The sequence below is a fragment of the Gossypium raimondii genome, chromosome 3 (assembly GCF_025698545.1).
Source record: "Gossypium raimondii isolate GPD5lz chromosome 3, ASM2569854v1, whole genome shotgun sequence".
In the NCBI taxonomy this organism is placed as follows: domain Eukaryota; kingdom Viridiplantae; phylum Streptophyta; class Magnoliopsida; order Malvales; family Malvaceae; genus Gossypium; species Gossypium raimondii.
The window spans coordinates 62,226,282-62,250,987 of record NC_068567.1 but is presented as its reverse complement, the minus strand read 5'-3'; the positions used below and the strand labels follow the sequence as shown (position 1 = coordinate 62,250,987).

Below are 24,706 nucleotides of genomic sequence, written 5' to 3'. Positions count from 1 at the left end.
ATTAGGTTCAAACCCTTTTTTTTCTCTATGACTTGGATTATCACCAACCAAATTCCCATGACTTTCTAGTAATTCTTTCACATGTGATTAAAATAGATCTGCAATTAGCATTTTCAAAGAAATTATATATAAATATAAACAATATAATAATGTTCAAAGTCAAACTAATGCATAAACATGAAACTCCACTTAGTGTGAAACTCATGATGATAGAAGCAAATTTCTTGACTATGGGAACATAAGTTGCTCTAAGATATTAGGTTCTTTTTTACCTTGCTCTGTTGACTTCTTTATTTGCAAGAGTTTGACTCTTTGTATTTGATTCTTGGGTATACTCATTATACCCAATATGCTGCGTTTAATACATCATTTTCATATGGTATTGCCTTGCATGTATGTATGTATGTATGTAATATTGGTTGGTGAGAGTAGCCGAGCAACAGAACAAAGCTAGTTATTCTTTCATTAACCACAAAATTCCAAGTCAAATCCCAAAAAAGAAACACAAAGGATAAAAAGATCAATCGATTACAAGAACAAGTTGTTCTGGTTAGCTGCCACTGTCTTTTTTAATGCTTGCTTTAAATACAATTTCAAGTCATTTTTAATACCCTATTTCTAACATCAACTTGTCCCCGTTACCAAATATTAAATTATGTTTTATTCAAAGCTTTAAGACCAAACCACGAGGCACAATCCATGCATTTCACCCAAAGGTCTCTCTCTATATATATATAGGCAAAATGTTTTTAAGTGCATACATAGTATACAAAAATGGGTGGTGTTAATGAAATAGGTTCCAACAAGGCGGTTTCTGTGGCAACGACACCGCCTATATCGGCCCCCCCTTCACAGTTTCACTCTCCTTCTCTTTCTCGATCACCACTTCTTGCCTCGGATGATCATATACAGCCTGCAAATAAAACACCTAGAATAAGTACTCCAAGGTTTGTTACCCCTTTGGGGAGTCCAATTAGGAGGGCTCTACAGCTTACTAGGCTCGATCCTCACGATGCTTGGCTTCCGATCACCGAGTCAAGAAATGGGAATGCATATTACGCTGCATTTCATACTCTTTGTTCTGGGATCGGTATTCAAGCCCTCGTGCTCCCTGTTGCTTTCACGATTCTTGGGTGGTAAGTAATCACTTTTCACTAATCAATGACACTTCTGTTTCGATTTTTCGCATTTCTTGGGCGGTAAGTAGTCACAATTCTTTTACAGGACTTGGGGAATCATAATCTTGACTTTAGCCTTCATATGGCAGCTTTACACCCTATACTTACTGGTGCAACTCCACGAATCTACCGAAACTGGGATGCGTTACAGTCGATACATGCAGCTTTGCAGTGCAACGTTCGGTAATGAAACCATATGAAACAAGATCGAGTTAAATGACATGAATTAAGTATTTGGATTCGAGCTAATGCGAGTTGTAATCCATGAATGTCTTAGGTGAGAAGTTAGCAAAATGGTTGGCTCTATTTCCCATCATGTACCTATCGGGAGGAACATGCGTGGCCTTGATCATCATCGGGGGCCAAACTTGTAAGATGTTCTTCGATGTCATATGTGGCGGAACGTGCACCGCTCAGCCACCAACCATCGTGGAATGGTTCTTGATATTCACTTCAGCTGCGGTCCTTCTATCTCAGCTGCCTAACTTGAACTCGATAGCCGGGGTGTCACTAATCGGAGCCATCACAGCTTTCGGGTACTGTACCCTGATTTGGGTTGTCTCAGTTATTGAGGGAAGAACTGAAGGTGTATCGTACAATCCAGTACGAGGAAGCACCGAAGTCACTCGCATTTTCGATGTTTTCAACACATTTGGGATCGTTTCTTTTGCTTTCAGAGGCCACAATCTCATACTTGAGATCCAAGTAACTTCACATATGAAAAATATGATTAAATTAGCAATTAAAATTGGCCAAATTTTTTAAGCAGATGTTGTTTCTTTTGCAGGCAACAATGCCGTCCGACGAGAAACATCCCTCGTCAGTCCCGATGTGGAAGGGAGTCAAGATTGCGTACACACTCGTTGCAATGTGCTTATTCCCTCTTGCAATCGGAGGCTATTGGGCTTATGGTCAAAGGGTACTATATATCTTCGAATTTAATTTCGGATTTCTTCATGCAATCAATTTTAAAACGTTTATTCATCATTGAACAGATTCCGGAAAACGGGGGCATTCTAACAGCCTTGTTTGTATTCCATGGCAAAGACACCTCCCAATTCATCCTAGGACTAACAAGTTTATTCGTCATAATCAACGCGCTAAGCTCATTCCAAATCTACGGCATGCCAACTTTCGACGACATGGAATCCGTATATGTTAAGAAGAAGAAGAAGGCATTGCCATGGTGGTTCCGAGCAATTCTTCGAGCAATGTTCGGGTACGGATGCTTCTTCGTGGCGGTGGCAATCCCATTCTTAGCAAGCTTGGCTGGTCTAGTTGGTGGCATAGCATTACCAGTCACCTTAGCTTATCCATGTTTCATGTGGCTTAAGGTTAAAAAACCAAAGGCTTTTACACCAATTTGGTGCCTAAATTGGGTGTTGGGTCTCTTAGGGATGGCTCTAAGTGGGGTTTTAGTGGCAGCTGGGATTTATGTTATTATTGATACAGGTGTTGAAGTTAGCTTCTTCGATCCTCGGTAATTATTAACTAATAAAGCAGTTGAATGTTTTGTCCATAATATATAGAAAAAATCAGAAGTAGTCAAGAGCCGATCAGATCATTAATTGAAAAAAAAAAGGAAAAACAGAGAAAAATCGAAAAAAAAAGTCTTAAATTTTCAGAAAAAATTTTAAATAAACATGAATACATTTAAATAACAATAATATTTTAGTGGATTTAAGGAGGGGTTTTAATCATCTTAGTTTTTTTTTTTTTTTTAAATTAGATTGACTAGTGAATTTAATGTTGCTTTTATTCATGTTGATTAAGTCCAAACTCGATTGGCATGATTATTGTTGTTAGTACAAGAGAATGCAAGTTCGAACATGCTGAAGCTCATTATCTTCCTATTTAAGGTTTCGGGAATATTATATCAAAAAGAATCAGATAAAAAAATGAAATTATTAAAAAAATGTTTTTACTCATTGAGTTTTTTTTTATTCATTTTTTTGAATTTAGGCTGCATCTGGCCCAATTAGTTGGTGGCTTAGAGTTGAGAAACTTTGCCGGTTTGGCCAAGAATTTTGACCCAAAAACATTTTACCGGTTCACAATCTGTTTGCAGGTTTAAGGTTTTTCATTTTCCATTCATTTTTTTGGGAGTTGGGTTGCATTTCGGCCGGTTGGTTAATGGTTTAGGGTTGGGTTTTTTCCAATTTAGGCCAAGAATTTTAGCCCAAAAACATTTTACCAGTTCTCGTTTGGCAGTTCAACCGATCTAATCCCTCTTCCGTACCAGTACCCCAACTAATTTCCAATCCAACATGTCCAGCAACCATGAAAAACCTGAAAATATCAACTTGCAGAAAAAATGGAGCTTACTAAACATATTCCACCACCAAATCTCAAACCATCAATGAACACTAACTCAGATTTCAACCATTGGGAAATGAAGGTTCCAAAAAGTAAACTATGTTAATAAATCAAGATCAGTCATATCAGATACCCTAAAACTATAAAGAAAAGAGGAGAGAATTCACTGATAAATACATGAATCTGTCAAATTAAGGGGCTTCCCAAGCTTATTTCCCTTGAGAGTAACAATGCATCTGATTTTCCCGTAAAACTTGGTCTTCACCAATCTGCCCAAAATGTAACCCCTTGACCTCATTACAAATGTCAGGTTCAGTGGCACTGCTATGCTTTCTTTGTGCTCTCCTGTGTTTGCAAGAACAGGTATCCCACCATATAATGGAACTTGATACCCTTTCACAATTGTCACCACTTTCCTCCCACTTTTCCTTGATTGTGTAAACTTCTTCATCTATTTCATATATTGAATAGCAGAGCTTATATCAGATAAACACAAACCATTATGTTCAACACCATGCATCTTTTTCTTTTGCAATGAAAAAACCAACTTTTCATCTTCGATGACAATCCAATTGGGTAAAAAGAAAGAAAACCGAGCGCTAGTTTAGCATTGTTGTTGCTATTGAAAAGTGCTTTCGGAAAATACAATTGAAAAGCATTGTTGAAAAGTATCTACCAACCAGAAGTGTTGTCAAGGCCTGCACATAGGCATGCTTTTTTGTAAGGCGATAGGCATAAAGAAAGCCCACTTGATTGAATTTCCCTTTAATATTTTTCGTTTTCATTTTATACACCTTGACTAGTAAGAAAGGGATCATATCAGACTCCCAACTCTCAACATTGAGCGTTCAATAACAGACATTGACCATAAGAAATCATGCATATCGACCAATAAAAACATTGAATGTTTTGTAGATAAACTAGACCAAACTTTAGAGTTTAGTAATATCTCTTAAGATTTATATATTACATATACACACAGACTTGCAAAAACTCATACATACCTATTGCGCTTTACCTCAGGCTAGTGCTTTTTTGCACCTTGCACCAGAGGCAATATAAAGGTTCTAGCACCTATAATACGCCTTGCACCCTTGACAACATTGCCGACCAGTTTAATGGAAAAAAAGTTTTTATTAACATCGCTTTTGCTGTCAAAAAATGCTTTAGGACAGCCAAAAACTATGCTAAAGCCAAATACACCCTGAGTATATATAAACACCAATACAGTAGCCATTAACCAAACCAAAAATCTTTTAATCAAGCCTCACAAGTGGCAAGACCCTCAGTTTTTAAAACTTTGTAACATTCTTGCATAGGTATACCAGAGGCTAAGTTTTGAACTATGTTCTGTCCCCAATCCCGGAAAAAAAGACAGCTAAACAGCAAACAACATACTAATGTCTTGTACCAAAAGGCACATTGATAAAGCTTGCAAAGCAAACGGCTATATAATCATAAGGTTTCACTTTCAGGTTTCATTTGTGGGGGACCCCCATTGAACTATGTTAGGTGTAGTATTTTCCCATACTAAAGCTTTCCCACTTCCCTAGGCTGCTAAGTGCTAACAGCTAACACCAAATGCTCCATTTTTAACCCATATTTTTTACTACTAATTGAAACCATGAAACAAAGACTAGAAAACAAAAGGCAAAAAAAAAAGTTATACAGGAACCTGTCCAGAGGCAATTTTGAGCTGGAAATGGTGAAGCTCCCATGGAGTAGAGGCAACATGGACGGTATAGAAAGTAGCTGGATTTCTATATGAAATCAGAACCGTTGAATTCAGTGAAATCATATCAGTTGGCACCCCTGATTGATCATTTCCTGCCTGGTAATAGATGCTCTCGAACACAATGTGCTGCACACATCATAATTTACACAAGTAACAATACTATATTAAAAAAGGGGGTTTGGGGACTCGTGAAATGAGTCACTGAGTTGACTCGCAACTGAGTCGCAAAAGAACCAAATTTGCGGAGAGGAAAAAAACACTGACCTTAATGAAGATTTTAGGCTTGTAACTCTTACTAGCACCCCACAAGATCAAAGAGAAAACCGTAAACAGCAAGGAAAACAACAAAACAAGACAAATATAAAGCCTGAAGTTATTAGCTTTGCATTCATCACGACCGTCCATTTCACCACCATCGTCGTCGTCGTCTTCCACATCATCGCCGCCGTGACCAACCTTGACATGCTTCCAACCCGAAAGACTCCTCGGGTTCTTAAGAGAAGCCGAGAATCTCGACGTGGAAGACTCCCTGGAATGGTGAATAGGGGAGCAATGGTAATACTGGTGAGTTGGTGAACCAGTTGGGCTCGACCCATACGACATTTTCTCAACGTCGTGGTTTGAAGGACTCTGAACATAGTAAACCGGCCTTCGGGGTGGTGACCTTGGTGGCCATGAAGTGTCGATACTCGTCGCTTCTGAATCAGTTTTTGCATGCATTTTTGTGGGTTTAATGCTCTAAGATCAACATTAAGATTGAAGTTTATGGGTTTTGAAATCAGGTTTGGGACTTTTTCTTTTTTTTGCTGAGCAAAAAGGGGAAGAGAAGAGTGAAGGAATTGTTGCCTTGTTTGTGTTTTTGAGGTTTTTCGAGTTTCTAAATTGTTTCTCGAGTCACGAGACATACAGGGATAGTTCCATTTCTGTCTCTGTTTTCTTTTCTATAATATTTTTCTTTAAAAATGGAAATAATGAGAAAAAATGGAAAATATTATTAATTTTTTTAATCAAATAACTGGCATTCTTAAGTCATGGAAAGACAACCAAACAATCAAACAAATAAAGGGTACAAAACCAAAGAAAACCCCAAACACATTAACAATCTTCTTTAATCGGATAGGGTAAGTTGATTGGATTGATGAAATCCAAAATTAATTAGATATTCATCTAAATAGATCAATTAAATTAAATAAAAAATTAATTGAATCAATCTAAGTGATCGAAGATCAAACCAATAAATTACGACTGATTTAACTATCAATCTAATTTAAAAATCATTAACCATGAGTCACCTTTCTTAAAACTCTAGAGACGAAAACAAAAATATCTTCACCATCATAGTGTCCAATAAACCCAATAAAAAAGAATGGTAACTAAGAACTTTAAGACTTATTAACCCATCACCGATTTTTCACAACCGCCAACCTCGCACAATCCAAAACCTCTTCTATTTAGTAAGTCATTTTGTTTCTCCAAAAGCCATCTTGAGTTTAGATATGGACCACGGTACCATAATTACAAGTGTCTTATAAGTTTTAAGTTGATAGTTCGAGTCTTTTTCTTTCGTATGTAGGCTAAATAATTTATATAATTATTATTATGTACAACATTAACATCTATTTTATAGATCTTATAAATTATATCTTCATCAATCGAGATGTTTATAATACTGTGAATCAAGTTTTTTAATACATGATAGCTTTATGAGCGAATTTAGAGGGACAAGCAAGAGCTTTGGCCCCTCAAATGGAAAAATTATTTTTGTCCCTAATAAATGATAAAATTAGAAGTTATTATGTGGTAAAATTACATTTTAAACTCCCTAAAAATAAAAAAAATCTATTTAAATGATGAAATCATAAGTGAATACAAGATAAAATTACACTTTCACCGCACAAAAATTTCTGGTTCCCCTAAAAATTTCTGAATCTTAACTAGCTCTCAACAAAATACGAGGGACAAAATTTCCACTGAAAAACAATACCTAACATTATCGAGGGCCTGACTAGCTGCCCAATAAATGACACTTCAAAAACTTATTCAAAAAAGTCAAACCCTCTCAATAAGTAATGTTTATAAAAACAAATATACATCCAAACAATAATGTAAAATTAAACCAATACAACACAACACATAAAGAATCAAAATAATTGGACAAAATCAAAATTAATTTGAACAAAACTCGTATATAGTACAAGCACATCGCAATTCTACAAAATGAAACCGAAAATCCAAACATAAATCAAATTAAATTTTAAATATAAAGAGAATTTATATTTGACACGTACCGATTATATAAATATTACTTTCTTCTCTTAAACTCGTCAAATATAAACTATCGATACAATAAGAACACAAGATGTAAAGTACATCATGAACAAAAAGGATGTACAAAATAACACTTACTAACAGCCCAGAGTTGAAGATTTAAACTTTAATTTTATCATTCGTGATGCTAGACCAAATTATAATATTTCAAATGTTGTCACCATTTTTTGGTAAGAACTAATGCAATTAATCATTTTAAGCTCAAGTGATCCAAGTTTTTAACTTTTACACTTCCAATCAACACATAATAAACCTCCTCATTGACAAAAACAAAAATTACAAACACAAAAATGCTATATAAACACTATATGATGAGAAATTTTCATGAAACATCACTTGATTCCCCATTGTTCTTCACAACCCCACCATTCCCTTGACTTGCATCATCAAATTCCTTTATCAATTCAGGATCCACATTCTCCTCAGGCTCCCATGTAGGTTGTTCCATATCAATCCATTTAACCAAATACTCATTCTTCCCATCATCCCCCATCCTCTTCCCCACCACCCCTTCCGCCACCGCGTACTCCAACCCCGCCTCGAAATCCGCCACCAAATCCTCCGCCACAAACTTAGCTTTAACCCATTCATTATCACCACCATCTTTCCATTTCACCAAGTACTCCAAGTTCTCACCTTTCCCTCTCTTCTCCATTATTTCTTCAACCTCAGCGTATTCAAATATCGATTCCTCTAATGTTTTTGTCACACTTTCAAGCCCCAATCTTCTAGCGAACTGCATTGGATTTCCTTTGGGTGTTATTTTTAGAATCTCTTTAGCTAAAGCTAAAGGTGTTAAACCTCTGTCGTCTTCGATTTCGGGATCCGCCCCGAAATCCAACAACAGTTTAGCTACACCGGGTTTTATATACCCGGCTGCCATATGAAGAGCTGTTAACCCACCGGCGTTATCACGGTGGTTAATATCAGCTCCGGCGTCAGCTAAGACCTTAACACACGGTTCTGACCCAAGACCGGATACGAACAGAAGAGCTGTTCTACCATCTGGGTCTACAGCATCCACGTCGCGCCAATCATCCTCCACTGCTAAAAGTTCAGCCAACGCCTTGTCGTCGGCTTTTTTGGCCGCTGTCCACCATGGGGTTTCGTATTCCGCCACCACATCTTTAGCTATAAAATCTTGTGGAACCCATGAAGGAGCGTGACCATCTTTCCATTCTATTAAATACTCCATGGCTTTCCCGCCGGGGACTGCTCTGCTGCCGATGATTTTACTGACTTCACCATAGGATTCATCGCTGACGTCCGCTTGGAGTGTGTTCCCTGTTTCTTGGAAGTCCCTTTCGTGGTTTTGGACAGCAAAAAGGGCAAAGCTTTTGTTGGGTTTGAAGTGGAAGATCTGAGGAGCAATACACAGTGGGCGTTTTGGTTTAGGTGAAAGGTCGAGACGGCATAGAGTTTGGTTTAAGAGGAGAGTTTCCATGTTTGAGAGACTGGTGGAAGGGAAGTGAGTTTGGAGAGTTGGAGAAGGAAATGTGAAGTGGCATAAGCATGGTCCACAGTGAGTGTAATCTTGAGGATGGGAGATTTTGGGATAAGAAACGCCATCCATTTTGATTTTTTTTTTTTTGGTGGTTTTTGGGCCTTGTGGGTTAGGAAAATAATATTGGTGTCTTTGATTTTGTCCGCCAAAATTGTTTTATTAGTTTTTTTTTTTTTCTTTTGGCTGAGGAATATAGAACTAGACTAGTTTCAAATGAAGAGGCAATTGCCTCATCCATTTTGACCCAAATATGAAACCCGACATGATGAATATAAATTCAAATCCAATCAAATTTGATTTTATACTAATAAATCATTAAAATTAACTCAAAATTATAGAGGATTTAACTTGAATACCACTTCGATTTAATTAATATTAATCTTAATTTAATTAATATTAAAAAATTAAATAACTAAACTCAAGGCTACCTATCAAAATAAATCCAAACTTATAATAACTAGTACTTGATTTGAATTTGTAATGACACGATTCGAAAAACTAGAACCTGATTAAACTTAAAACTTAAAACAACTCAAATTGGAAACACTCAAAACCCTCAACAACATGAATTGAAAATTGATCCAAACGAAAATGACACAAAAATTTTAAAATTCGAATTGACTTTTATCAAGTTAATCCAACTCAAAACAAACTTACCTGTGGGCTTAAACTATAAGGTCAGATTTAGGGTTTGATCTGCTTAGAATCCCTTTGGGGCTTCCCCTCCTGTACAAGAAATCACAATATGAACAATGAACAATATTCCTTCCAGCAATTATGCTTGACTAGAAGTCACAAGATTAGCTGAAATTTTGAAGACAATGCATGTTTAAAACAATTATTATATCTTACCACCTGACCAGAGCATCAGTCAATTATATCATAAAGAAGGGCGGATTTCTAGTACCATAAAACAAGAGTTATTGCATCATATAAAAATCCATGAGAACATGTCACATCATGAGAACATCAATTTGCTGATGGAAGGAGCCTTGTTGTTCAGTTCATCCCTAGAAGTTAAAAGAGGAACCCGTGCCCACTTTTCCACCAGTCACAAGTAAGAAATTACCCATCAACATGGAATCGTCATTAAAAGAAAGCAGTCACTGCACATTAAGAAATAACGAGGGTCATTCAACCACAATTGGACTTAGCCTACTGAAACAATGGCGTTCGATGAGCACCATATTCTCTAACTGACAGAACCAAATGGTATTTCAAAGTAAAGCATCTTCAAATAAGCCCATGCCAACATGCTTTTATGATGTTCAGCATTTAACCAAAAGACACTCAGAAGATTAAATAGATGAAAGAGGATATAATCCCTACACTTCAAGATGAACACATTTCATCAACTTACTGCATCGAAATTGCAGTAAGCAAGCTTCCTCAGACCCTTTACAGTCATTGAAACAACATTCTCTGCAAAAGCCATTATCTTCATCCCAGGGCTAGTAGACTTTCACGTTAATAAGCAATAACAATCTGTCTAATGGCATTATATTGCCTTCAAAACTTTAAATAGCGTGCAGTAGAGAGTTCAAAAGCAAGCCTAAAGTAATTTTTTTAGTCACACATGCATATCATGTAACAATCTTCCTCAATCCACAAGTAGGGAAATGTAAACCTTCCGAAAGATCTATCTTATCTTTGCGACTTAATCCGTAGTTCTTCCACACCAAGTACTATGAACTATCTCTCTACGTGTACATCAATCTTTTCCAGCCCTTAGCGAAATATAAAGAATGGAGGGCAACGAACCGTAGCTAAGAGCTAAACAAAAGAGGTAGGATCTTGAACAGTAATAAAACTATTTTGATTCAGTTTTAAGCACTAAGAAGACTCTGCACATATAGTAGGGCAGAAATCCAAACAAGTTTATATATACCACAAATGCATCTCTGCCCATAGTAACATATTGTGATCACTCAGCAGCAACCTGAACACACACAACAAAAATTGAGTTATGCATCAAAAACAAGAAGCAATGATTCATTGGTAGAGGAGAAACCTTAACCAAATCAACCCATCAGATCATACGAAATCAGCAAAGGGAAATACACAAAGAAATGGTTCAAACTTGGCTATAAACTTTGCTGATTTAGAGGATTGCCAGGAGATTTCTTCCATAGCTTCCATATCATATCCTTGTATTGAGTGTGAGTAAGACCACGCTTTTCTTCTTTAAGCTTGGGAAGCTCAGCTCCTTCAAATGCTTATGTACATTGATAATACCAACTAATACAACTAATGCTACGCACTAAGCTAAATATTAAGACAATAAACAATGGTAATCACTGAAAAACCAATAAGGCGAGGTGTTTAATGTACCTTGAAAGAGGCCTTAAACCGCCTCTCAGGGTGGCTATCGGCGGGAAGGTTATCGATCACCGACATATGCGCAATTGCCGCCTATGCTCTTCTCGCTTCAATCACCAAATCATCCCTATTCGTGTTCGACACCAACATCATCATTTCATGCTCTTCTTCCGCCGCCGTTTACTCTACCTCTTCTTGACCTCCTCCACTTTCGTCGCCATCTCTGCTTGCTTCTACTCCCTCCTCTTCCTCAGCTCCGCTTCCGTGACCTTCGTCACCGGAACCGCTACTCGGTTCGCCGTCTTGTATCGTTTCTTCATTGCTTTATCCATCTCTTCCTCCTCCATATCGGCCTAGCGACGCACCTCAGCACAGCGCGCCGCGGCTTTGGATTTCGTACCCTTGTCTTCGCGCCAGTACTGCTCCTCTTTTGTTTGGGTGAAAAGTACTGCTCCTCTTTCTTCCGGGGTTCCAGCTCCTTCCGATTGGCTTCAGTGGCGCACTTCCGCGCACGAGCCGCCTCGGCTTTGCTATATACGCTCATCTTCTTCGGCATCTTGTCGTCGATTTCTGAGATTTTTTTTCTTCTTCTTTTTTTAATGTTATTGAAATTTTAATTAATTAATAATTATAATAATAATATAATTCTATTTAAGGTCAGTCAGAAAAAAGAGAGAGAGAAAATCCGATATGATTTCGCGCTTTACTTGTCAAAATAGCGGTTAAAGTTGGCGCTTAAATTTCATCCTCCCATTTTATAAAATTTAAAAAAATTAATCTTTTCCATTTAATCCTATGTTTTATTGAAAGTTTAAAATTAGTCCATTTAAATAATATGTCAAATCAACTCTATATTAAAATGGTTAAAATCTGATATAACTCCTTATACTCTTCACAAATTCAAAATTTACTTCCTACACTTTTATTTCTAAAATTTAGTTCTTTTACTTTTTATATTTCAAAATTCAGATCCAATTATTAACACCATTAATTTTTTGTTAAATTTGTTGGTGACACATTTCAAAATAAAAAGAATACTCAACTGGTAACTATGTAACTAAAAAATGGTGTTGTTATGAACTTGAATTTAACAAAATAAATTAAACAATGTTAATAATTGAACTTGAATTTTAAATCTAAAAGATAGAGAGACTAAATTCATAAAAATAAAAATATAAAAACTAAATTTAAATTTATGAAAAATATAGGGACTTATGAAATATTTTTACCTATTGAAATCAGTAATTCGATAATTATATATATAATAAGTCAAGAAAAATGAATAATTTGGCAACTTACGTTCAAAAAGTCAATAGAAGAATCGAAATTTAAGTTTATGTATTTACCAATGTTTGGATTAATTTTTAGTTTTCAGAAATTATAAACATTAAATTGTAACAAATTTAAATAAATGAACTAAATTTTAGCTTTATAATGTTGAGGACGAAATTTATTAATTAGACCATTTAGTTATTACTCAATTTTCTCAATATTGTTAAATAAAATTATAAGAAAAAACATGTTTGGGCTTATACAACGTTCTTGCATTAATATTTTAGCCGAGTCTTGTCCGAGTTGGACTCAGCTCGCTAACGTGCTTGGGCCTGCATGACTTCATGCTTGTAAAGCTATTAACCTTACGGACTTGGTAAATGTTTTAATTTCCTGATAAACATCAAATTTATACCGAATTTTGAGTCAATGTATAATTATATATATATAAAAATTAAATTAAAGTTTATATATATACATAAATTTTTATTTTAATTTAATTGTACACATTTAAATAAATAAATGCGTGCATTTATTTTCATATAGAATTAATTTAATAGTAAGATTATGTTAATTTTATAATATTATCAATGATTTGTGAAATTTAAATTAAATTAAAATTCCATGTATAAATAGTACAAAATTAAAATTTATGTATACTATTACATATTAAATTTAAATTTATATGTAATTTTAATATTTATCCCTAAAATAATATAAATTTATTTATAAAAATAATTATTCTTAATCTACAACGTAGTACTAAATGCATCCTATTAAATAATATCTAAAATTACAGGGTTTTTTTTTTTTAATGTCATCACCAATACCAATTGCAAACATGTGTGGCTATCATCCCCACGCATATCATCGGGATTTATTAACATAATAAAATATATTGTAATCAGTGGCACCACGTACTCCCCATTCCAATAATCCCAATTAAAATTTTATTAATTACCCCTTAATTAAAAGTGTCGACATGGTAAAGTCAACCATCATCTAACCCATCAAAAACGACCATCATTTATCTACCGATGAAAACTTAGGGCGAGTTCTTCATTGCTTTTGAGAAGTGTTTTTGAGAAATGCTGTGGAAAAGTGCTTTTGAAAATTTTGAATATTTGGCATTGCTGTTAAAAAGTGCTTTTGAAGAATAAAATGTCCATTTTAGATATGATATTATAAAGTAACAAATATGTATTTAAATAATGTTCAAATTAGTTAATATTATGATATTTTAGCAAAAATATAAAAAAAATTTTATTATAACTTATTGTTAATATTTTAATATATAATATTAATTTTAAATATTTCTAAGTAATTAATATTAATTATTTATTAAATTTAATTAGAATATATAAACTATATTTAAGTATTTAAATATAATAATTAAATATTTGTAATTAGATATTGACACAATTATATTATTATAAAATTATTTTTATTTTTAATTAATGCTTTTAACACATTTGTATTATTTTATTTTAAAATGTATTTGAATATATAACTCATATTATATATAAACATAACATAGAAAACATAAAACCTAACAAATTAAAATATTACATATATTTGGATTGAAGTTTTAAAAATGATAATATTTATATATCAAATATAAATACTAAAAATTTTACAATAGCATTTACAATTTAAAGTAAAATAATATATATATATATATATATATATATGAGAAAGTATTTTTCTCAATTATGTGACACAAAATGTCTGCTTTTTGGCTGGAGAAGCAGAAAATTTCTGCTTTTTCATTTGCAGAAAAGTACTTCCCAGAAGCTAGAAATCTGACCCCAAATGAAGTGTGTTATTCATTCCTTTTCACCCAAAACCGACCAGAAGAACTGGCCCTTAATATTATTGACAAATATTAAGTTTTTTCGTCTTTCAACATTTATGTTTGAGTTTTATCATGCACACTGTTATATGTGAGTTTTTAATCTCGTTATATGCAATTATCATGCACAGTTGTAGTATTAACTCCACTCTATTACTTTCTTTTTTCAATTATATTCCGTTTTTTTTTGTTTATTTGTGTTTTATATCACTTAATTCAAAAAATTACCATAGATACCCTTATACTAAGAATTTGACTCAAAAATGAGCAATTTAATCTCTATATGTTAGATCAAATAGCAACCGATCATTTTGTTAAAATTTTCTTTCATTTATACTATTAAAAATAGTATAATATGTTACTCACGCTAAATTTTAACAGCACAATTGAATTAATATAAAATAAACTTTAATATAATGACTACTATAATATTTTTATCACTTAATTTCACGTTATAATTACTTTTCAACATATATTTATATATGTTATACCTATCATTGTAGTTTGGTGGGTATACACATATATTATTTAAACGATTAAAGTCACTATACATTGCTAAAGCATGGTCTATATTTTAATTCAGCACCATTCAAAACGTTTGGTTGAGTTATATTAATTTAATCACTCCATTATTCAATGGATTTGCTTCAACATTAAATGTTAGCTTGACTTTAATATAAGTATATTTAAATTACGTGAATTGATATGTTAAGGGTCTTTCATACCTTAATCAATAGTCGAGGTTTCGATCATCCCCTAAGTATGGAGCAGTTTTAAAATTTGTGGCCAACAATTTTCTCCTTAATGGGCCTACAGGATACGGAAGATTAGTTACCAGGCTTGTTCCAGTAGATACATTAAAAACAAAGTGTGCATGAATTAATATTTTTAGATGTGTTTATATTTGTTGACAGTGGCAAAGCTTAATTTTTTTTTGAGAAAACCGTAATTAAATTGTATATTTTTACGATAATAAAAATGTAATTTTATCATTTTAATAGTTTACATCTTTATAATTTTTAAAAGTTAAATCAAATTTTATCATTTTGAGGGGCCAAAGTGTAATTTTACCATTACTAATTCAAATTTTTATAAATTATAAAAACTTAAATTAAAAATTTACTATTTTGATCATCCCTAACTAAAATTCCAAACTTTCCTAAATTAATTATAATTTAAATCATAAATTCGAACACATCTAATATAATTAACCCTTACAATTATTGATTTTTTTTCAAAATCAATTTAAATTTTGAGTGAATAATAATTTCTTTTTTTTCTATATTGGTTTGCTTTATTCTTATTTAGAGCTAAGTAGTCAAAAAGCTCAAATTCCATTATAGTATATCCGACCAGCCGACCTATGATGTTTTTTCTATGCCCTGTCTCACAAATTCTGATCACGTGCATCAAACTCCACCGTTATAAATATGTGCGTGTTATTATTATTATTATCTATTTTTAATTATAGCTATCAACGTGGTCCCCAATCACTAAGGGACAATATAATTTCACCCTATGTTCTTAATCACGCGGGTCCTACATTGATGATGCTTCTCATCTCAACCGTCAGATCTGTTTCATTTAAAATAAACGCCAAAAGTAACAATATGCTGCTACGAAATCAGACAAGTAATAAAGGGACACGAGTAAGATCAGCTGATTTTAGGTTGGTAGCGGATGCTGATGTGTATAAATTGCATCAATAGTCCTCAAACTATGATTTGGATTTTAAATTGGTCTCAAAATTTTAAAATATTTTATTTGAGTCCATGTAATATTGGTATTATAAACTTTTAAAGAGGTTAAACTAAAATTATATCATATTGAGAATTAGCCAAGGCTTTAAATGTAGATCATATATCACATATGGCATATTTTAAGCACATGGATCAATTTGTAAACATATGTGTATCAAATTATAGCATTGATTTTAAAGTACTCGTTAACCTTAAAACGTATTGATTTAGCTTTTACGATATAAATATAGTACCAATCAAGTCCTTTCATTAGTATAGTCACGAGATTGAACGTTAAATATCATATTGAAACTAATGTGGGATATATATTAAAAGATGTATGTTACACTGTAAATACGTGTATATCTACTACATGACTCTTGAATTGTAATAATATTGCATGATGTTTTTATGTCATTTCTAAGCTATCAATGTGGTCAATACATACGTGTTTTAAGTATGCTCCATATCAAATTAAAAATACTTTTTTCAACCAATGTACATTTCATGTACATATTACAATTCATGGAGACTAATCATTTCAGGGTTTGTAATTACCCTTCAAACAACGTTATTTTCAAGATTCAAATATAAGTTATTCATTTAGAATTACAGTATACCTCACCATTACAATCAAAATTTATTGATCAAATTGCATTAAATATGTAATTTGATAACTATGCTGATATATGACTTGATTGATGCATTTAAATGAACTAATTTAAATTTTAAACTATTCTTATAAAAAAATTAAACATTAATTTAAGAATGCTTCAATGTTTTCATAATTGGATTAGTTAAATCAATGAAGTTAAAGTTAATTGATCCTACATATGCTTAGATTAAATAAATTATTAAAAATTATAAAAATTATTAAAAATAAAAAATTGGATTTAATTAATTTATACCAATTTTTAAATTAACTGATTAATGCATTTTTTCAGACCACAACATTCCGATCTAATTGGTCCAGCTTACACAAGCATGGGTGTTAGGATGCAATTAACCTATTATATGACGTGTCAATATTTGAACACGTAGCAACCATATCCGACATCAATTACTTCACGTCCGCACAAGCCAGGCTTTTAGCCGCTAAAGATTCCTTCCGTTCCTCAAATCCTGATCATTAAATAAAACAAGGGGGTCCCACTATTTTAACGGTTCAGATTGCATTTAATCATCACCCCCTCAAACTCCCAAACCCACATTAATTGCATTTCTGTCAATTATTTTCTTAATCAATCGAACGCCATAGAGATGCGAGCTCATATTATTGAAAGTATAAACGTCCGCTTCGTAACCCTCACACCCCTCCGGCAAAATAACTAACCGCCGTTTGGTCTTTTTCACGCGAAAATAAAATTCGCGCCATGTCATCTACAAACTGGAATGCTAAGGTGGGCAGGTGAGGTCATCTAATTCATCAATATATTGTAAATAATTTAAGGGTAAACTACACTCATGGTCACTTTTGTTTACCTTAGGTTACATTTCAGTCACTTATGTTTGAAATGTTACGTTTTAGTCACTTACGTTATTGTGTTGTAACATTTTAGTCACTGAGCCGTTAATTGTCGTTAATGGTGTAATGGTAAGCTGACGTGGCACGTTAAATTATCATTTCAAACAAAAACTTTAGGTTAAATTATACAATTGGTCCCCAAAATTTTTCGTTTTGAGCAATTTAATTCTTTTATGTTCTTTTAACTTTCTTTCTTTATTTTCTTTATTTTCCATTCTCTTCTGCTTCTCGCTCTGTTTTCCTACCTTTTTTATTTCTTTTAACATACCAGGAAGTCGAATTGGTAGTGAAGAAAGAAGCATGGTATGGGTTTATGGGTTTTGGTTATAGGGTTTTGGTTATAGGCAAATGATGATAGTCGACTTCCTACTTCTTTTTTCACTGCCAATTCGACTTCCTAATATGTTAAAAGAAATGAGAAAGATATGAAAACAGAGGGAGAAACAAAAGAGAATGGAAAAAAGAAAGAAAGTTTAAAGAACATAAAAGAAAAAAAAATTAAATTACTTAAAACTAAAAAAATATGGGGATCAATTTTATAATTTAACCTAAAATTTTGTTTGAAATGATGATTTAACGTGCCACGTCAGCTTACCGTTACACCATTAACGACGATTAACGGCTCAGTGACTAAAATGTTACAACATGATAACGTAAATGACTAAAACGTAACATTTCAAACATAAGTGACTAAAACGTAACCTAAGGTAAACAAAAGTGACCATTGGTGTAGTTTACCCATAATTTAATTTTTATATAAATTTTTTATTATAGTTTTCACTTTTCAAGGTTAAAAATAAATAGAAAACTAATTGTAATGGTTTCCACAAAATGAGGAAAAAATAATGCAATAAATATATCGTTAAAATTATATTAAAATTAAATATAATTTTAATTAAAATAGTAAAATTAAATATTTAAAATTTTGATATCTTAATTTCAAATGTCTTTCTGTAAAATATTATATAATTTATATTAGAATATCTTAAAATAATAATTAATTTCACAACAATATAATTATGTAAAACAAATGGTTTTAAATATATATATTTTAAATTGATTAACTTATATATCACTAACACAATTAAAAGTTCAATAAATAATATAGATAAGAACAAAGAAATAAATAGTTGTTGATAATTATTATAGAATATTATCTTTAAATGTTATTATCAAATATGTTGATAACGAAATTAAAAACTTTAAAAGCAAGTTTTAATACGATTTGTGACATTTAAATATAATAAAAACATTTAAGGAAATTATTAGTAGTGGCGGTGGAGTTTTTAAATTCTATAAATACGATTAGGAGTTGATAAATATCCTATAACAATATAGTAGAATATTTAAAATATATACATTAAAAAGAGATGTGTCAATTTTTTAATGTTGCTTGTGGATTAAAATAATACACTAGCAGTATACTAAATACTCACTCTTTATTTAATACATTATAAGTGGATTTTTTTTTCTAATTTTATGAGGTTAAAAAACTAATACTTGTATTTGATTAATATTTTAAAAAATAAAATATATCTATTGATACAATGAACAATAAGGGGAGGAGATAGGGAAAAGATAAGAGAATACAGTAGTGTTGAGGAGGCCGATTCATCTAGAAAAACAGAGATATATAGAAGGATAGGCTGATTGCTCAAAGTAAGGATCCAATTGAAAGATCGATCCACTCTTCATCGTTAGGAAGATATTTATAGGCAAAGTTCTCTTTTCATGTAGTGCAATGTAGCCGACTATTATGGTGAACATGTTGACAACGTATGTGGGATGCGAATGTAGTGGTCCCAAACATTACAAGATTGTTATTTTTTAGTGTGGCCTACTTGCCTTTAGAGATGTGTTCACAACTGTATAAGTGCTTGACTCGAAAAAGTGAGTGGTTGATGAGGTGGCTTGTTGAGCGAGTGGCTTTGTCACGTGAGCAAGGGTCAAGGGGATCAGAAGACTAGGGGTAAAAAGACTAATTTCAATGGCTCATTGTGCTGATATATATCTTAACTCTAAGCGTATAACAATATCCATGACAAACGTACATAAAAATATTATAGTTCCGCATATCACACAATATAATTTTATACAAGGAAATTGAAACATTTATTGATAGAACTAATCATGCAATGATTTCAGAAAAGTGAAGCTAAATAGGTAGAAGAAATGCTATTTTGGAAAACAAAAATTAAGATTTCCAGAATTTGATAAGTGATCGAATTGATCATATTATTAGTTCCTTTGTTCAATTGATTCTTTCAAGTCAAGTAAATACTTAAAAATGAAAAATAAAAAGCAATTAGTTTAATCAATTTTTTAGTTTGATTAACAGTTTAATACAAATTCAAGTACTAATTGATTTGTGCATATCTCCTAATACTTATGATCTGATCTGATTCGAGGAACGAGGGAAAAAGAGAAAAAAAAGGAGGAGGAAACCGGGTGGAGTGGGGGCCAAAACCCCAAAGAAAAAGGTCACCTGTCGGGGGGTGGGTACTGCTATGGCTGAGCTTAGACGGAAAGATAAAAGCACTGTCAAACTCCGTCACTTTAGCTTTTTGCACACACACACATTCACTGTAAAAACAAATTGTTAAGAGATGGAGAAAACCCAAAGATAAAGTTTCAGTACTTATAGAGAGAGAGAAAAAAAAAAGTGAACCAAAAAAAAAAAAAGAATGAATGAATGATACCTTGTTATATGAGAGAATGTGAAGCATTTCTCATTTCTTTTTCCTTTATTTTTCGTCTTCTTCTTCGTCTTCGTTGATTTTTTCTTTCTAAATTCTAAATTCCCAGCATTTCACTTCACTGCTACAAACAGGAGAGAGAGAGAGAGAGAGAGGGAGACCCAGTTGTGTTTTTTTTTTAGTTCTAGCTGTTTACCTAATGTGCGGCTGAGGTGGCCGTTGGGTTTTGTTTTTTTTTTTTTTGGTTGATCTATAAAAAGATCACATGGCGAGTGTGTATTCTGACGACGATGGCTCCGATCAGCAGAGCGAGCGTTGCGGAAGCTACAGTTTGAGTGCTGACGTCAGCGAGTCAGAGAGTTGCAGTAGCTTCTCGTGTCGGCGTTTCGATGGAGAAGGTTGTTCGAGTTCGATGACGTCATCTCCGAGGTTAATGGCGGCCGGAGGAGGGTTCGGTTTTCAGTTGCCGGTGATCGGAGGGAAGGATGTCGTGATTTGGGATGACGAGAAGACTGAGAAACGCGACGCCGATTTGTCCGGTATTTCGCGGTTTTTTTCATTATATTTAGAATAAAATCTTCCGCAATTTTCGGTAGAAATTTGATAGAGACGAGATTTATGGTTTAGTATATATCTCCGAGCAACGTGTTTTTGCTTGTTTCCATTTTTGTTGCAAAAATATAATGAAAGTGAAAAAGAAATAAAAAAATCCAAGTATGGAAGCAATATCAAGGATTTGTTTCCTAATTTCAGCTAATTAAGTATTAATTTTACTTTTTTTAAAGGAATTTTTGGGTAATTAAGCATTTAACTGAGGAAGATTGGTTTCTTGTTTCAATCTTTTGTTCTCTGCTATAGCATTTTGAAAAAAAAAACTGCAGGCTCTTGCTCTTTAAGTGTTCCATTTTAGTGTTCAGTGAGCTTATATGCTTGGTTTTATTATTATTTACGGTGGTTTATACATCATATGGTGATTTTTTAACTGGTTTTGTATTGTTTTTTATTATTATTTTATGTTATGTAGGAATTGAGATGATGAAGGAGAGATTTGCAAAGCTTCTTTTAGGAGAAGACATGTCTGGAGGTGGAAAAGGAGTGTGTACCGCACTTGCCATTTCGAATGCAATCACAAATCTCTCTGGTTTGTTTGATTTTGCTTATAATTTATTGTACTATGTATATATATGTGTGTGTATGTTATGTAGATTTCTTTTAAGCTAAATGGGTACTCTTCGTTGTAACGGCAGCTACAGTCTTTGGTGAATTGTGGAGATTAGAACCATTAGCACCACAGAAGAAAGAAATGTGGAAGAGGGAAATGGAATGGCTCTTGTGTGTGAGTGATTCGATTGTTGAGCTTGTACCATCCATACAAGAATTCCCTGGAGGAGGCACTTATGAAGTCATGGTGACAAGGCCACGGTTGGATTTGTATATGAACCTTCCGGCCCTTAAGAAGCTTGATGCAATTTTGATTACCATGCTTGATGGTTTTAGTGAGACAGAGTTTTGGTATGTTGATCGGGGTATAGTTGTGGGTGATGGTGGTGATTGTGGTGCTTATTCATCGTCTGTTTCTGGAGGGAGACCCTCAATTAGGCAGGAAGAGAAGTGGTGGTTGCCGTGTCCGAAAGTTCCACCGAATGGTTTGTCTGAAGATGCAAGGAAGAAGCTGCAACAATGTAGGGATAGCACAAACCAAGTACTAAAGGCTGCCATGGCGATCAATAACAGCGTGCTCGCTGAGATGGAGATTCCTACTGCTTACTTGGAGACATTACCAAAGGTCTGTCACTGTTCCTCAAGTAGTGACATTTGTGCTGTCTTGCTGAAAGCCGTATCAACTATCATGTATTTTTTCCTTGCTTATGAATTCGTGATTGTTCGTATTAGGTACTCAAAGTTTATTGTCAATTTGGGTGTTAATAATTTTTAATGAGCATCACTCTCAAGAAACCTGTTAATTAAGCAAGTTGCTTAAATTATGATTGAAAAGTCCTTGCATGATTAGGTTTCTCCCATTGAAAAGTCTAGAAAACAGGTGCGTTTTATGTAGCATTGAATAATAGTTGAAAATGAGCTCGTTGATGGTTATTGCAAACCTATTGTTTATTTAGCATAGCTTTTCTTACATTTACTTGAAGGGTTAACATATTTTCTATGTCATTTCGGGTATTAGTAAATTTCTTAATGAGCATCTCTATCAAGAAACCTGTTTATTAAGCAAGGTGCTTAAAGTATGATTGACAATTTCATGCAGAAGTCTAGAAAAGAGGTGCATTTTGATGTAGCATTGAATGATAGTTGAAAATGGACTAGCCGACTGTTATTGTACCAATTGTTATCTAGCATACTTTTCTTACATCTGCTTTAATGGTTGACACATTTTCCTTGTCATCAGAATGGAAAAGATTGTTTGGGTGATATCATTTACCGCTACATTACAGCCGATCAGTTCTCGCCAGAATGTCTCCTTGATTGCCTTGATCTGTCAACAGAACATCAAACTCTGGAAATAGCTAATAGGATTGAGGCAGCAGTACATGTTTGGAAGCAGAAAGATCAGAGGAAACACACGAATCACACCAAAGGGAAGCGCTCGTCATGGGGAGGAAAGGTCAAGGGCCTTGTGTCCGACAGTGAGAAGAACAATTTTTTATCACAAAGAGCCGAGACCCTTTTACATAGCTTGAGGGCTCGATTCCCCGGCCTTCCACAAACAGCATTGGATATGAACAAAATTCAATACAATAAGGTATTTTGCACCAATTCTCTTTATGGAAATACAAACAAAACAAGAAACACAAGTATGGATTTGGTAGCATGTATCTATCTAACCATGTGGCCTAATAAATGTGATTTGGTAGTTCCTTAGGAAGGATAGAACCAACTTATGTTGCTTCCTTGTATCTTTTTACAAATGTGTACCATCCATGATCTTTGGGACCACAGCTTTTTAATGGGGGTAATAGGACCTATATTGAGTGAATTTACAAATATGGCAATGTTTCTTGAACTGTGGTTCCCATTGTTGTTTGAATCAATCTTACCGTATAATTGCAGGATGTTGGGCAGTCAATTCTTGAAAGCTACTCGAGGGTGATGGAGAGTTTGGCTTTCAACATTATGGCAAGGATAGATGATGTTCTTTATGTTGATGATGCTATCAAGCAACGTGCTGCGGCAGAAACAGTTTCTCTTTTCAGCAGGAGCGGTTTCAGTGGTCGTCCGATCCAAAGGCGATTGTCTCCTAGTCCCTTCTCAATTCAACACACTCCTTATGCCTCTCCTTTCGCAACACCGACCTTTTGTTCGCCAACCCCACTCACCGGAAGTCCACGACGAGCAGCTTCCTCTTTGAAGAGAAATGATATTAAGGAAGAACCTGACCGGAAATTTGAAAAACCATTCGCGAGTGAATTTGAGAAGGTGTGGTCGTATACAGGTAGCCTGAGCGCGAGAAGGGTTTCAGAAAATGCGCCGGAGAGAGACTGAAATCAAAGATTCATGATCCCATGTAAGATAAAGTTCTATAAATAGAAGTAACTCAGTTTAGTTGGGTGTCTGACTGGTTAAGAAATATTGGTATATCTAGTATTTGTATATTTCTTTGCATTAGGAAGAGTAGTCCTATTTTTCGAGTGGAGTCTAAGCTAGTATCGATCGGTTTGACACGTCTTTCTGTCCCGAACCTAAAAATTTGATTCAATCAACTCAAGTTCTAATTCGATCTAATTCAATTTGATCATAAAAAACACGATCAAACTAAGTCATCTAACCCAATTCCCAAATTGGTTTGCATCTCAAGATGTCTTAAAATTTAAATTCAAAATGAGCTCAAATTTGGTTCTAATTAAATTGACAGGATTACTAAATCACTAAGTTGTCTAACCAAGACCCTGTTTAAAAATCAAATTAGTTGTTAAATTAGTCATATCATTAATTTTTGATTTAACTGGTTTGATCATTGGCTCAATAATTAGTAAATAAATTATAAAAATTACTAAATAATTATAAACCGCTTCGTCCATGAGTTTTTTAATCTCAGCTTTTTTTTTTTTTCGAACTTTTCGCTCAGAAGTAGATTCAATTCTTTTATCCAGAGTCTGGATTCCAGACCAATATACCAGTTCCCAAATTTTCCAACTGGTTTGAATCACCTGTAGGGACCATCAACTGTCCTCCTAACTAGCCAATGAATAAGCCACACAAATAAGTTACTATACTGATGAGAAATAACTA

The 24,706-nt window shown here is 33.6% G+C and overlaps 4 protein-coding genes, 1 long non-coding RNA gene and 1 pseudogene across 6 annotated transcripts; 2 read left to right on the top strand and 4 right to left on the bottom strand.

Moving 5' to 3' along the window:
• Nucleotides 1-658: 658 nt before the first annotated feature.
• LOC105795427 (lysine histidine transporter-like 8) lies at nucleotides 659-2,745 on the top strand. Its single transcript, XM_012625044.2, has 5 exons — nucleotides 659-1,136; nucleotides 1,225-1,361; nucleotides 1,456-1,883; nucleotides 1,966-2,097; nucleotides 2,174-2,745. Exons 1-5 carry the CDS (start codon nucleotides 775-777, stop codon nucleotides 2,660-2,662), a joined length of 1,548 nt encoding a protein of 515 aa, XP_012480498.1. The 5' UTR covers nucleotides 659-774; the 3' UTR covers nucleotides 2,663-2,745.
• A 781-nt stretch (nucleotides 2,746-3,526) lies between these two features.
• Nucleotides 3,527-6,141, bottom strand: LOC105795426 (uncharacterized). The gene is made up of 3 exons (XM_012625043.2): nucleotides 5,494-6,141; nucleotides 5,170-5,355; nucleotides 3,527-3,945 (listed from the first exon to the last, which is right to left on the bottom strand). The coding sequence occupies exons 1-3, from the start codon at nucleotides 5,947-5,949 to the stop codon at nucleotides 3,658-3,660; spliced, it is 930 nt and encodes a 309-aa protein (XP_012480497.1). The 5' UTR covers nucleotides 5,950-6,141; the 3' UTR covers nucleotides 3,527-3,657.
• Nucleotides 6,142-7,788: 1,647 nt separating this feature from the next.
• Nucleotides 7,789-9,130, bottom strand: LOC105795424 (signal recognition particle 43 kDa protein, chloroplastic). The gene has a single exon (XM_012625041.2). The coding sequence runs from the start codon at nucleotides 9,128-9,130 to the stop codon at nucleotides 7,880-7,882; it is 1,251 nt and encodes a 416-aa protein (XP_012480495.1). The 3' UTR covers nucleotides 7,789-7,879.
• Nucleotides 9,131-9,743: 613 nt separating this feature from the next.
• On the bottom strand, nucleotides 9,744-11,936 carry LOC105795425 (uncharacterized; annotated as a pseudogene).
• An 8,041-nt stretch (nucleotides 11,937-19,977) lies between these two features.
• Nucleotides 19,978-20,615, bottom strand: LOC128039882 (uncharacterized). Its single transcript, XR_008194635.1, has 2 exons — nucleotides 20,468-20,615; nucleotides 19,978-20,351 (listed from the first exon to the last, which is right to left on the bottom strand). It is a non-coding gene; the product is annotated as an uncharacterized LOC128039882 (long non-coding RNA).
• On the top strand, nucleotides 20,479-24,199 carry LOC105795423 (rop guanine nucleotide exchange factor 1). Of its 2 annotated transcripts, none has more exons than XM_052628759.1 (5): nucleotides 20,479-21,003; nucleotides 21,489-21,605; nucleotides 21,718-22,250; nucleotides 22,866-23,219; nucleotides 23,528-24,199. In XM_052628759.1, exons 1-5 carry the CDS (start codon nucleotides 20,730-20,732, stop codon nucleotides 23,957-23,959), a joined length of 1,710 nt encoding a protein of 569 aa, XP_052484719.1. In that variant the 5' UTR covers nucleotides 20,479-20,729; the 3' UTR covers nucleotides 23,960-24,199. The 2 variants fall into 2 exon arrangements, with proteins under 2 accessions (XP_052484719.1, XP_012480494.1); XM_012625040.2 differs by having other exon boundaries at nucleotides 21,712-22,250.
• The last annotated feature ends 507 nt before the right edge of the window (nucleotides 24,200-24,706 follow it).